Source organism: Hylobates moloch, unplaced genomic scaffold (genome assembly GCF_009828535.3).
Source record: "Hylobates moloch isolate HMO894 unplaced genomic scaffold, HMol_V3 SCAFFOLD_23, whole genome shotgun sequence".
In the NCBI taxonomy this organism is placed as follows: domain Eukaryota; kingdom Metazoa; phylum Chordata; class Mammalia; order Primates; family Hylobatidae; genus Hylobates; species Hylobates moloch.
Genome location: NW_026652298.1, coordinates 41,854,770 through 41,868,368, shown reverse-complemented (window position 1 = coordinate 41,868,368; position 13,599 = coordinate 41,854,770). Strand labels below are relative to the sequence as shown.

Here is a 13,599-nt window from a genome sequence, read left to right as displayed (position 1 = left end):
TAGCTGGAATTACAGGCATGGACCACCACGCCCAGCTAATTTTGTATTTTAATAGAGACCGGGTTTCTCTATGTTGGTCAGGCTGGTCTTAAACTCCCAACCTCAGGTGATCCGCCCACCTGAGCCTCCCAAAGTGCTGGGATTACAGGCGTGAGCCACCACGCCCAGCTTGAAATTCTGTCTCAAAAAAAAAAAAAGAAAAGAAACACTCACTCAGATTATTTTTCTCACCAGTATTCTGCAGCTATGCTACACAGTGTCTGGCCAAGGAAAACATGGTTGAAATCTTCCTGAGAGTGCACATCTATCTGCTCCCTCTGACTTCCTTCACTATGGGTTTATCAAGAATTCCAAGTTGTGCATCCTATGAAAATACCCTACAGTGAAACTGCCTTTGACGAGTTGAAATCATTAATCTGTATTGACCTCAGTACTCACAACAATCTGCAGCAAACAGTAACGTTTTCCCACCCCAGGCCAAACAGCAGACAACACCCCAAGGAACAGAGGCACAAGGTTTGGCATTCATTTCGCATTTGCTGTCAGAAAAGTCAGCTTGAGATGATTTAATACATCTGAGCGGTTTTCCAGGAGGTGCTCCTCCCTAATAAAAGCAATGATTCATCATGAAGAAAACATCCTCTAACATATGCACGTTCCATTCTTAAAATGAGAGGGTAGTTTTTATTTTTTTATTTTTTTTTTGAGACGGAGTCTCGCTCTGTCACCCAGGCTGGAGTGCAGTGGTGCGATCTCGGCTCACTGCAAGCTCCGCCTCCCGGGTTCACGCCATTCTCCTGCCTCAGCCTCTCCGAGTAGCTGGGACTACAGGCGCCCGCCACCACGCCCGGCTAATTTTTTGTATTTTTAGTAGAGACGGGGTTTCACCGTGGTCTCGATCTCCTGACCTCGTGATCCGCCCACCTCGGCCTCCCAAAGTGCTGGGATTACAAGCGTGAGCCACCGCGCCCAACCGAGAGGGTAGTTTTTAACCCCCCGTGAGGTGGCTGTGAAATCTTAAAACAGGGGTGGTCTCTACAGGACTCCTTTTCTCTCAGTGGCTTAATCACCACGGATGATCTTCCACTATTCAGTCTTTTCAAATTCTTACTTCGAATAAATGCACATTAAACACGTTTATCTGTTTTGTTCATCTGAAGTGAACTTAAAATTGTAGGGTTCTATATTCATTAGATAGCATGTTAATTTCTTGAAAGGGTGGCACAACACAAAACTACAAAATCAATGTATCCTCAACTGATTTTTAAAAGCCAAAGAATTTGGGGAAGAAAATGTACCTTGCTAGATCAAAAGTCTTCCACACAATCAACTTGAGGTCAAACAAACCCACACAGAATCTCCAAAGAACTTCAGGCTGACCTAAAGCATATTTTTTGCTACAGCCAAATTAGAATACTTGCCCTATTTAGTTGTGAATATCTCAGTATAAATGACTTTACAAAAAAATCTGGTAACTTTACAGACAGAATTTTGTAACAGTGAAATTTGTTCCATAATATAAAATCCTACCAAATGAATAGAATCTATCATTTTAAGGGCATCAGGGATTTCTGCCTGTTAAAGAGTGGAGGATTGAGCAAGGAGCAGTGGCTCATGCCTGTAGTCCCAGCTGCTCAAGAGGCTGAGATGGTAGGATCGCTGGAGCCCAGGAGTTCGAGGCTGCAGCGAGGTGCGATCACACCATTGCACTTCAGCCTGGACAGCACAGAGTGAGACTCCACCGCATGCGTGCATACGTACATACGAGTGGAGGATTAGAGAAAAAGAGATTTAAGTTAAAACAAAATTCAACACAGAAAAACCATCACTGCCTATACAGCACTCACGTCAGAGTGTTCCATGAGGTCCCCCAAAATGCACCTACCGTCCCAGCCAGGATGTCATGAGGGCAGCAGTCCAGAAGGTGACTCTTGCAGACACGGTCATCTGTAAACTTGACCCTCTGTCTGGTTTCGTCTCCTGAAATTCATTTGTGGTTTTAAATAAGACAATATTATCACATTAACCACAAAAAAAAAAAACTAGTATAACAATTCACCTGGATGATTTGCAGACTATCATGTCTGTGTTCTCCCCATCAAATACAGTGAAAAGCTGATCTAAAGATATTTACAACTGGAGTGGAATACACGTTTTTTTGAGACTAATTATATCATGAAGAATCACACTTAATGAGATCTGACTCCATCATTGTACCAAAGAAGTCAAGGAGTCAGACGTAAACAGCTGAGCACCAAAAGGTCATTGGCTCCACATATACATGTGGTAATGAGATTCCAAAACCCAAGCTAATCAGAGGTCCATGAACCACCAAGGGTGACTTATAGAGCTGGTAACTGCCACCAACAAAAGCTACTTATTAACCTAATCTTTTTGTTATGAACAAATGCAGAGGCAGTATTTTGCCTAAAACTGAATGAAGAAGAAAGCTTTCAAACTCTATCGAAGACTGTTAAATAATCTCGATCTATTCTTCCTATGTCCCTTTCGTTCCCACCCTTAAAAAAGAGAGTTGCTACCTGGGAGTCACTTTTAACAAGACAATACCAAAAAAAGCAAAAAAGGAACTAGGTTAGTCAATACACACTGTGAGCTCCAACACATACTGTACCCATCTGCATTCTTCAAGACCTCAGCTGCAGAATTTTATGCCCGCTGTTGAAAAGTGTTAAAGGAAAAGTTTTCTTGCCCACACCTGCAGTAAGGAAGTCGGGGGAATGATACATAAAAGTAAAGGTAAAGTGGTATGTGACAAATTTTAAAGCTAGTCTGTGTATACAACACAGAGCTGTGCAACGCTAGAGGAGGAATATATTTTAGGATTTGCAAGCATCCAGGATTAATGTAGTGTCTTTTTATTGAAAATGTTTTCTTTCTAAACTACACTTTTAAAGTTACTTGTGAAAAAAAGCAAACACTTTTTTGTTATAACAGCTTAGAAATTGGTTGTGACTCACGGCTCGATGAACATGAGGCTTTCTGCAACTCCCTTGCAGATTGATGTAGGCAGGCAAAGATACACTGAACCTTTATAAATAAAATAGAGGGGCCACAATTGTTCAGTTTGTATGAAATAAAAATATGGGAAGCAATTCAAAAGCAACTCAATATACAAAGAAAGCTAAAAAGCACTTATTCACCTATGAAATAAAGTGCAAATAATCTGCACAGCCCTGAGAATGTGCCAGTGTGAACTTACAACTTCATTACTCAGCAGAAAAGAAAACACAAACCACAGCAGGTATACAGTTTTGCAAAGATGCAACCGCTTTCTCCTGTGACAACCATCACGATCTGGAGCCCCTCCCTACACAGTACAACCTACCTAACGACTGTCAAGCGCTGGCTACACAGAGGCTCTCCTGTGTGCTGGGGGGAAGGGGGCAGCTGGAGAAGTACTCGGCAGAAACCCACGTTAGAAAAGCTCAGTTTACGGCTCCCCTTGCAATGGTACAGAACCACAGCGGGCCAGGGTTTCGAGGCCCATCCGGCTCCCTCGGGTGTAGCTTCTTCCCAAGGAGCCTCGGAAGAGTTCTGCCACCCGGCTGCCAGCGACCTGGAGGCCACGTTGATTCCAGCCCTCCGCCGGCTCCACAGTTCGCGGAGGGGCACGGAGCCGCGGCGCCCGCCGGGGAGGAAGGAGCAGGACGGTAAATAGGAAGGAGGCTGAAGCCCCATCCATGGCGCAGACTCCGAGAGAGGAGCCCGACCTGGACCCACGGCCGCCTCAGAGACGAACCGCCTTAGACAAAGGCCCGGCGCCTGCGGTCGGCGCGCGGGGGAGGAGGAGCGGTGCCCCGCGCAGGCGCAGGCGCAGACGATCGCGGCCCCCGCCTCAGGCCGCCCGGCGGCCTCGCCTCACTCCCACCCCAGACCCTCGCCTGGTTGACCGCTCTGACTCACCGTCCCGAGCCGTGCCCATGAGCTGGTCCAGCAGGGCCCGCATCTGCGCCTGGGCGGACATAGTAGCCGGCGGAGGCGACGGGGTCGGCCGCAACGGCTTCTCTCAGGCAGGCAGTGGCAGCGGCGTCGACAAATGATGGTCGCGTCGGCCTCGAGCCCACTCGGCTCTTTCCCGCCGCGGGGGACGCCGGGAGGAAGTACGACGGCGCCGGCGCACGCCTTGCTGGGAAATGTAGTTTCTGGGGTGGGTGCTTAGGGAGGCCTAGGTTCTGAGTGGTCGCAAGTTGTCCAACGGCGGAACCAAAATCCCAACCCTGATTTTACTCTAGACCCCCAGGAACTCAAACGAGTCTCTACGAAGGGTAAGCTACGATAAAATGAAATACAGTCAATCAAAAACAAGATAAATCCGTGCTTTTTCTAAGCTAGCCATGAAACCGTGGGCATATTATTTAGCTCCCCGACGCTCGTTTTTTGTTTTTTGTTTTTTTTTTTTTTTGAGACGGAGTCTCGCTCTGTCGCCCAGGCTGGAGTGCAGTGACGCAATCTCGGCTCACTGCAAGCTCCGCCTCCCGGGTTCACGCCATTCTCCTGCCTCAGCCTCTCCGAGTAGCTGGGACTACAGGCGCCCGCCACCGCGCCCGGCTAATTTTTTGTATTTTTAGTAGAGACAGGGTTTCACCGTGGTCTCGATCTCCTGACCTCGTGATCCGCCCGCCTCGGCCTCCCAAAGTGCTGGGATTACAAGCGTGAGCCACCGCGCCCGGCCCGCTCGTTTTTTTAAATCTGTGAAATGAGGATTCTAAACGTGCCCCTCATATGATTTTTGTGAAAGTTAAATAAAGCATGGAATTTTATTTATTTTGAGCGAGGGTCTTGCTCCGTCGCCCAGGATGGAGTGCAGTGGCGCGATTACCGCTCACTGCAGCCTCGACCTCCCCGTCTCCTTATCCTCCCTCCTCAGCCCGGCAAAGTATTGGGATTACTGGTGTGAACCACCATGTTTGGCCATCAGTCATAGCATTAATATTAGGTTCTATGATTACAACCTCGTGGTCGTCCTTCTGTGAGCTCATGGTCTACCGTCCCAGGGACTAAAAAAAGGCATATGTAAGCAATTACTTTATGTGATAATAGAATTATAGCATGCACTTATGTGTGCATAGTCTGGCATATACTTCTATTATATTAAACCTCTATTATTTATTTATTTATTCTTGAGACGGAGTTTCGCCCAGGCTGAGTGCAATGGCGTGATCTTGGCTCACCGCAACTTCCGCCTCCTGAGTTCAAGCGATTCTCCTGCCTCAGCCTCCCAAAGTGCTGGGATTACAGGCATGAGCCACCGCGCCTGGCCTTTATTTTTTATTTGTTTTTTTTTGTTTTTTTTTTTTTGAGACGGAGTCTTGCTCTGTCACTCAGGCTGGAGTGCAGTGGCGCGATCTCGGCTCACTGTAAGCTCCGCCTCCCGGGTTGAAGCGATTCTCCTGCCTCAGTCTCCCCAGTAGCTGGAATTTCAGGCGTCAGCCACCCCCTCCTGCTAATTTTTGAATGTTAAGTAGAGACGGGGTTTCACCATGCCGGCCAGGCTGGTCTCAAAGTCTTGACCTCAAGTAGCTGGGACTACAGGTGCCAGCCACCACGCCCAGCTGATTTTTGTATTTTCGGTAGACAGGGTGTTGTGCCATATTGGCCAGGCTGGTCTTGAACTCCTGACCTTGTGATCTGCCTGCCTCGGCCTCCCAAAGTTCTGAGATTACAGACGTGAGCCACCGTACCCGGCCGTATTTTTTTTTTTTTTTTTTTTTTTTGAGACGGAGTCTCCCTCTGTAGCCCCGCCTGGAGTGCAGTGGCGCGATCTCGGCTCCCTGCATCCTCTGACTCCGGGGTTCAAGCGATTCTCCTGCCTCAGTCTCCCCAGTAGCTGGGATTACAGGCACCCGCCATCATGCCCGGCTAACTTTTTTTTTGTACTTTTGTAGAGACGGGGTTTTGCCATGTTGGCCAGGCTGTTCTGAAACTCCTAACCTCAGGTGATCCGCCCACCTCAGCCTCCCAAAGTCCTGGGATTACAGCTGTGAGCCACAACGCCAGGCCCCTGCTCTCTATTTAAAATAAATAAATAGGGTGTCGGTTGGGCTGCTCGGTTCGAATTCCGCGGTCCTAGCCCTTCCCCATGGCCGACCCTGAGAAGTTGCAGGTTTCTTCGCTGTCCCCGCCGCTGCCTCCTTCTCCCTCCTCTTCAGACGCCTCTGCAGCATCTTCCCCGGGCAGCCCAGTGAGTTTGGGCTGGCCAGTTCCGAGCAGCAGCAGAGGCCGAACGGTGGACCCGCTGGCGGAAGTGGAGCTGCAGATCCGAGACGCAGCCTTTTCATTAACCAAACTTCTTGAAGCCACATCTGCAATATCAGCTCAAGTGGAAGAACTTGCCTTCAAATGTCCAGAAAAGGCACGTTTCCTTAAAACGTGGCGGGACCTCTTGAAAGAACGCTATGATTCTTTGAAACCTGATGACTAATTTGGCATACTTCGTTGTTTAACAATGACTGCAATAATTCATACTTCTTATGTCATATTTGTACATGTACCAGACGTATAGGATGACCTCTGTCCAGCAGTTGTGTATATACGCAGGATTAATTTTTTATTGGTTTTCTTGGCTTTTTTTTTTTTTTTTTTTGACACGGAGTCTCGCTCTGTCGCCCAGGCTGGAGTGCAGTGGCGCGATCTCGGCTCACTGCAAGCTCCGCCTCCCGGGTTCAAGCCATTCTCCTGCCTCAGCCTCTCCGAGTAGCTGGGACTACAGGCGCCCGCCACCAAGCCCGGCTAATTTTTTTGTATTTTTAGTAGAGACGGGGTTTCACCGTGGTCTCGATCTCCTGGCCTCGTGATCCGCCCGCCTCGGCCTCCCAAAGTGCTGGGATTACAAGCGTGAGCCACCGCGCCCGGCCGGTTTTCTTGGCTTTTGTGAAAGCAGAATACCGATGCTATTTTTGTTGCGGACCAGTACTTGTTTGTCCTTAAATACTTTACGCCTCTGAACTTTCGTAGAATCCTTTATGAAAGCTAACTTCATCAATAGATGGTTAATATTAATAGAGCCACAGGGCTACCAGTTGCAAACTAGGTGGACCATTATTTGTTTTGCAACAAGATGCTAAGCATGGCAGAGTTTGAAGTTGCAGTTCATCTTAAGGACCAAGGGAGGTAACTTTAAGGTTGCCAATGGTGGATCCAGCTCCATTAGGCTACGTTGTCTACAGCTAATGATTGTGCTTTATTCTGTATTCCCAGCACCTAAAACAGGATAACACAACACTCAATGTTTGTTGAATACAAGAGTTAACAAACAACAACAACAACAAAAAATACATAAATAAATATAGGCCAGGTGTGGTGGCATGTGCCTCTAGTCCCAGCTACTTAGGAAGCTGAGGTTGGAGGATGGACTGAGCCTGGGTGGTTGAGGTTGCAGTAAACTGTGATCACACCCCCGCACGGCAGCCTGGGCAAAAGAACAAGACCCTGCCGGGCGCGGTGGCTCAAGCCTGTAATCCCAGCACTTTGGGAGGCCGAGGCGGGCGGATCACGAGGTCAGGAGATCGAGACCATCCTGGCTAACACGGTGAAACCTCGTCTCTACTAAAAATACAAAAAATTAGCCGGGTGTGTTGGCGGGCGCCTGTAGTCCCAGCTACTTGGGAGGCTGAGGCAGGAGAATGGCGTGAACCCAGGAGGTGGAGGTTGCGGTGAGGCAAAAGACCGCGTCTGGGCCAGGCACGGTGGCTCACACCTGTAATCCCAGCACTTAGGGAGGCCAAAAAAAGAACAAGACCCTGTCTCAAAAACGAAATTAAAACTTAAAAAACAGGCCAGGCTGGAGGGCAAGCCAAAAAAAGAACAAGACCCTGTCTCAAAAACGAAATTAAAACTTAAAAAACAGGCCAGGCTGGGGGCAGTGGCTCATGCCTGTAATCTCAGCACTTTGGGAGGCCGAGGCAGGTGGATCACCTGAGGTCGGGAGTTTGAAGCCAGCCTGACCAACATGGAGAAATCCTATCTCTACTAAAAATACAAAATTAGCCAGGCATGGTGACGCATGCCTGTAATCCCAGCTACTTGGGAGGCTGAGGCAGGAGAATCGCTTGAACTCCGGAGGTAGAGGTTGCAGTGAGCTGAGATTGTGCCATTGCACTCCAGCCTGGGCAACAAAAGCAAAACTCCATCTCCCAAACAAAAAAAAAAAAATAGGCCGATCACAGTGGCTCACGCCTGTTAATCCCAACACTTTGGGAGGCCGAGGTGGGTGGATGACGAGGTCAGGAGTTCAAGACCAGCCTGGCCAACATGGTGAAACCCTGTCTCTACTAAAAATACAAAAAAACTAGCCTGGCATGGTGGCACACGCCTGTAGTCCCAGCTACTCAGGAGGCTGAGGCAGGAGAATCACTTGAACCCAGGAGGCGGAGGTTGCAGTAAGCCAACATTGTGCCACTGCACTCCAGCCTGAGCAACAGAGGGAGACTCCGTCTCAAAAAAAAAAAAAAACAACAAAAAAAAACCACACAGGCCAGGAGTGGTCTATTTTGACACTCCACCTCAAAAAAATTAAATTAATTAAAAAATAAATTTTAAAAAATCATTTCACAAATGATAATTTAATATCATTGCTGCCCTGGAAGGGGGAAAAAAAGACTTACTCTGAGAATACAACAAAGACTGTTCATGGGCTGGAAGCATCAAAAGTCCAGACACGGTAAGACAAGTTTTGTTTTCATTTGTTTTGAGACGGAGTCTCACTCTGTCACCCAGGCTGGAGTGCAGTGGTGTGATCTTGGCTCACTGCAAGCTCTGCCTCCCAGGTTCACACCATTCTCCTGCCTCACCCTCCCAAGTAGCTGGGACTACAGGCGCCCGCCACCAGGCCTGGCTAATTTTCTTGTATTTTTAGTAGAGATGGGGTTTCACCGTGGTAGCCAGGATGGTCTCGATCTCCTGACCTTGAGATCCGCCCGCCTCGGCCTCCCAAAGTGCTGGGATTATAGGCATGAGCCACTGTGCCCGGCTGACAAGTTTTAAATAATGTTTTAAGGCATGACTTTGCTTCCAATTGGCCATTTGAACAAAGCAGTTAAATCATCTGAATTACGCACCTACCAAACTGCCACAGTTATTAGAAATCAGACAACTGCCAGGCACAGTGGCTCATGCTTGAAATCCCAGCACTTTGGGAGGCCAAAGCAGGAGATCACTTGAGTCCAGGAGTTCAAGACCAGCCTGGTTAATATGGCAAAACCCCATCTCTACAAAAAAGTAAAAAAATTAGCTGGGCATGGTGGCTTACAGCTGTAGTCCTAGCTACTCCGGAGGCTGAGGTGAGAAGATCACTTGTGCCCGGGAAGCAGAGGTTGCAGTAAGCTATGATCCCGCCACTGCACTTGAGCCTGAGGGACAGAGGGAGACCCCATCTTTTTTTTTTTTTTTTTTGCTGATACGGAGTTTCACTCTAGTTGCCCAGCCGGGAGTTCAACGGTGAGATCTCAGTTCACTGCAACCTCTGCCTCCCAGGTTGAAGCAACTCTCCTGCCTCACCCTCCCGAGTAGCTAGGATTACAAGCATGCACCACCAAGTCCGGCTAATTTTGTATTTTTAGTAGAGATTGGGTTTCTACATGTTGGTCAGGCTGGTCTTGAACTCCAGACCTCAGGTGATCCACCTGCCTCGGCATCCCAAAGTGCTGGGATTACAGGCATGAGCCCCTGGCCTTTTTTTTTTTTTTTTTTTTTTTTGGATACAGGGCCTGGGTCTGTTGCACAGGCCGGAGTGCAGTGGCACAGTCTCGGCTCACTGTAACCTCCGCCTCCTGGGTTCACGCCATTCTCCTGCCTCAACCTCCCCAGCAGCTGGGACTACAGGCGCCCGCCACCGCGCCCGGCTGATTTTTTGTATTTTTAGTAGAGACGGGGTTTCACCGTGTTGGCCAGGATGGTCTCGATCTCCTGATCTCGTGATCCACCCGCCTAGGCCTCCCAAAGTGCTGGGATTACAGGAGTGAGCCACCGCCCCCGGCCCTGGCACAATATTTCATGGCCGAAAATTCGCATCCTCAGTGCCAGCAATTCTCCTAGTGGTCAAAGAGGAGAAACACTGGGGGGAGCACCCGGAGGCGGGGGCGAGGACGGAGATCGGGGGTCGACGTCGAGAAAGAAGGCGGGAAGAGGACAAAGTCGGGAGAGGACGGGGAGGGGAGCGAGGACGCAGGGAAGGAGGGGAAAGAGGACGCAGAGGAGCGAGGACGGAGGGAGGACGGGAACGAAGAGGGGCGAGGACGTTCAGCATCCATTGCGACAGCGACAAACAGGACACGGCCAAGTTCCCGGCGGAGGCAGCGCCCACCATACGCGTTGCTGAGCAACCAAAGCCTGGCAGCGGGGCGGGGTCCGAGCCCGCGCATTTCCGGCCCGGCCCGCCCTGCTGGTCGGAAGTGACGCCAGGGGGCGGGGCCAGCGGCGCGGGCGGGTGAGAGGGCGCGGCGGCAGGTGAGTGAGCGCGGCCTCGTCCTCGCGCGTGCTCGCCGCAGGGGCGCCGCAGGCCTCCCCTTCGCTCTGGGACGCGGTCCCCCTGCCTCGGCGACCCCGGCACCCGGGTTCCCCAGTCCCTCGGCCCCCGGAGGACCCCGCCCCGCCCGTGCTGCCGCCCAGCTCCTCCGCCTTCCAGGAGTCGGGTGCGGGCCGGGAGGCTGCGGCGGGACCCCAGGTCCCTCAGCGGGTCGGCAGCAGCGCCTCTGGAGGCTGATTCTTTCGGGTTTCCCCCATTGCCGCAGCCTGGGTTTCAGTGGCGTTCAGAACAAGCCCCAGTGTTCCTCAAAGCGGGGTTTTACCTCCCGGCAGGGAGCTCCCCTCCGTGGCGCCGCGTAGGTGAGCCGGCCGTGGCCGCTTTCGCTCTTGGTGCCGCCCGGGTTGCCTGAGAGTGTTTTTTTATGGTGGAAGAATGTGGATGAGAAGCCTCACGGGGATCAGAGAGGCGTGTCCTCTCTCAGGACGCTGTCTGCAAGCTTGTCCGTCCGGCACCCCGGGAAAGCGCCCCGAGCGCAGCCGAGGTTGCTCGTCTGTGGGAGGGACTGAGGCGTAGAACACAAAACAGATGCTAGAAGGGAAGAAAACACTGTGATCAGCGTTCCTGGCTCTCCCCTACGTTGGTTGGCCGAGAGTTGTCAAGGAGAGAGTTTGCCCTTGGACAGACTGATAGGTTATCAGGGTAGGCAATTTCGTTTACTCTCGGGTTCTAGACCTTGTGATTCCAGCTGAGGAGGCTGTGATGCGCTCCCTTCCATGTACTGGCTGCCGGTGTCTTTACGGCGCCGGCATCAGATCACGCTACTTCCTTTATTGCAATTTCAGTCTGCATTCAATTAGAGCAGAATAACTCAACAAATAATCTCCGAGTGTCTGCTGGGAACCAGGGATGGTTGTAGGAGCTAAGGATATAGTACTCAACAAAAGAACTTCCTGTCCTCAAGGAGCTTCTATTCTACTGGAGGATACAGATAGTAAATTAGATTAAAAAAACAGAGCTTGCTGGGCCGGCGCGGTGGCTCACGCCTGTGTCCCAGCACTTTGGGAGGCCGAGGCAGGCAGATCACCTGAGGTCAGGAGTTGGAGAGCAGCATGGCCAACATGGTGAAATCCCGTCTCTACTAAAAATAAGAAAATTAGCCGAGTGTGGTGGCAGGTGCCTGTAATCCCAGCTACTCGGGAGGTTGAGGCAGGAGAAGCGCTTGAACCTGGGAGGGGAAGTTGCGGTGAGCCGAGATCGCGCGCCATTGCACTCTAGCCTGGGTAACAAGAGCAAGACTTCATCTCAAAAAAAAAAAAAAAGGAGTAAGTGCAGAGCAGGAGAGGAGGAAATAATGAGAATGACCCTGACTTCAAGTGGACATGGATTTGGGCATTTTACCAGTTTTCTGAGTCCTTGCCGCACTGATTGGGATGCTTTTGGCATCAAGTGTGGAGAACATATTGAAACTAGTTCACGCTATGGAAGCGTTCCATTGGCTTTCGCTCTGGGAAGTCCAAGGAACCAGAAATAAGATGGGGTCAAGGGCTTGAATGAGATCATCAGGATTTAGAAATGGTGGAGGATTCCGTCTTTTTTTTTTTTTTCTTTTTTTCTTTTCCTTGAGACGGAGTTTCTCTCTTGTTGCCCAGGCTGGAGTGCAGTGGAAAGATCTCAGCTCACTGCAGGCCGGGCGTGGTGGCTCGCGCTTGTAATCTCAGCACTTTGGGAGGCCGAGGCGGGTGGATCACGAGGTCAGGAGATCGAGACCACGGTGAAACCCCGTCTCTTCTAAAAATACAAAAAATTAGCCGGGCATGGTGGCGGGCGCCTGTAGTCCCAGCTACTCGGAGAGGCTGAGGCAGGAGAATGGCATGAACCCGGGAGGCGGAGCTTGCAGTGAGCCGAGATTGCGCCACTGCACTCCAGCCTGGGTGACAGAGTGAGACTCCGTCTCAACCAGGCTGGAGTGCAGTGGCGCAATCTCGGCTCACTGCAAGCTCCGCCTCCCGGGTTCATGCCATTCTCCTGCCTCAGCCTCTCCGAGTAGAAGGGATCTCAGCTCACTGCAACCTTTGCCTCCCGGATTCAAGTGATTCTCCCCACTCAGCCTCCCAAGTAGCTGGGATTACAGGCGCCCGCCACCACACTCAGCTAATTTTTTTTTTGTATTTTTAGTAGAGAGGGGTTTCACCAGGTTGGCCAGGCCAGTCTCAAACTCCTGACCTCAGGTGATCCACCCGCCTCCGCCTCCCAAACTGCTGGGATTACGGGTGTGAGCCACCGCACCTGGCCCTCTTTTTTTCCTTTTGCTTCACGCTCCTGAGTATCTGGGACTACAGGCATGTGCCACCATATTTATTTTTCTTAAAAAAATTTTTTTTGGGTGGTCACAGTGGCTCATGCCTGTAATCCTAGCACTTTGGGAGGCTGGGGTAGGCGGATCACTAGGTCAAGAGATAGAGACCATCCTGTCCAACATGGTGAAATCCCGTCTCTACTAAAAATATAAAAATTAGCTGGGCGTGGTGGTGCACACCTGTAATCCCAGCTACTTGGGAGGCTGAGGCAGGATAATCGCTTGAACCCAGGAGGCAGAGGCTGCAGTAAGCCGAGATCGCGCCACTACACTTTGGCGACATAGCGAGACTCTGTCTCAAAAAAAATAAATAGGCCGGGCGCAGTGCCTCACGCCTGTAATCCCAGGACTTTGGGAGGCCGAGGCGGGCGGATCACGAGGTCAGGAGATCAAGACCATCCTGGCTAACACGGTGAAACCCCGTCTCTACTAAAAATACAAAAAATTAGCCGGGCGCGGTGGCGGGCGCCTGTAGTCCCAGCTACTTGGGAGGCTGAGGCAGGAGAATGGCGTGAACCCGGGAGGCAGAGCTTGCAGTGAGCCAAGATAGTGCCACTGCACTCCGGCCTGGGCGAAAGAGCGAGACTCCTTCTCAAAAAATAAATAAATAAATAAATAAAAATTAAAAAAAAATAAAAAAATTAGCTGGGCGTGGTAGTGCATGCTCGTAGTCACAGCTCCTCCAGAGGCTGAGGCAAGAGAATAGCTGGACCAGGGAGGCGGAATGAACCAAGATCACGTCACTGCACTCCAGCCTGGG

The 13,599-nt window shown here is 50.7% G+C and overlaps 3 protein-coding genes across 3 annotated transcripts in view; 2 read left to right on the top strand and 1 right to left on the bottom strand.

Moving 5' to 3' along the window:
* Positions 1-4,101, bottom strand: part of LUC7L (LUC7 like) — a 42,515-nt gene extending 38,414 nt beyond the window's left edge. The window contains 3 exon segments of the mRNA XM_032144903.2: positions 208-226; positions 1,886-1,980; positions 3,925-4,101. Coding sequence (XP_032000794.2) covers positions 208-226; positions 1,886-1,980; positions 3,925-3,985 — 175 coding nt within the window. The 5' untranslated portion in view covers positions 3,986-4,101.
* A 1,891-nt stretch (positions 4,102-5,992) lies between these two features.
* On the top strand, positions 5,993-6,442 carry LOC116462422 (renal cancer differentiation gene 1 protein-like). Its single transcript, XM_032754098.2, has one exon. It carries the CDS (start codon positions 6,101-6,103, stop codon positions 6,440-6,442), a length of 342 nt encoding a protein of 113 aa, XP_032609989.1. The 5' UTR covers positions 5,993-6,100.
* Positions 6,443-10,404: 3,962 nt separating this feature from the next.
* The window catches only part of FAM234A (family with sequence similarity 234 member A), a 35,898-nt gene continuing 32,703 nt past the window's right edge, over positions 10,405-13,599 (top strand). The window contains exon 1 of the mRNA XM_032144892.2: positions 10,405-10,464. The gene's annotated coding sequence lies outside the window, so the exon portion shown is untranslated. The remainder of the gene's footprint in view (positions 10,465-13,599) is intronic.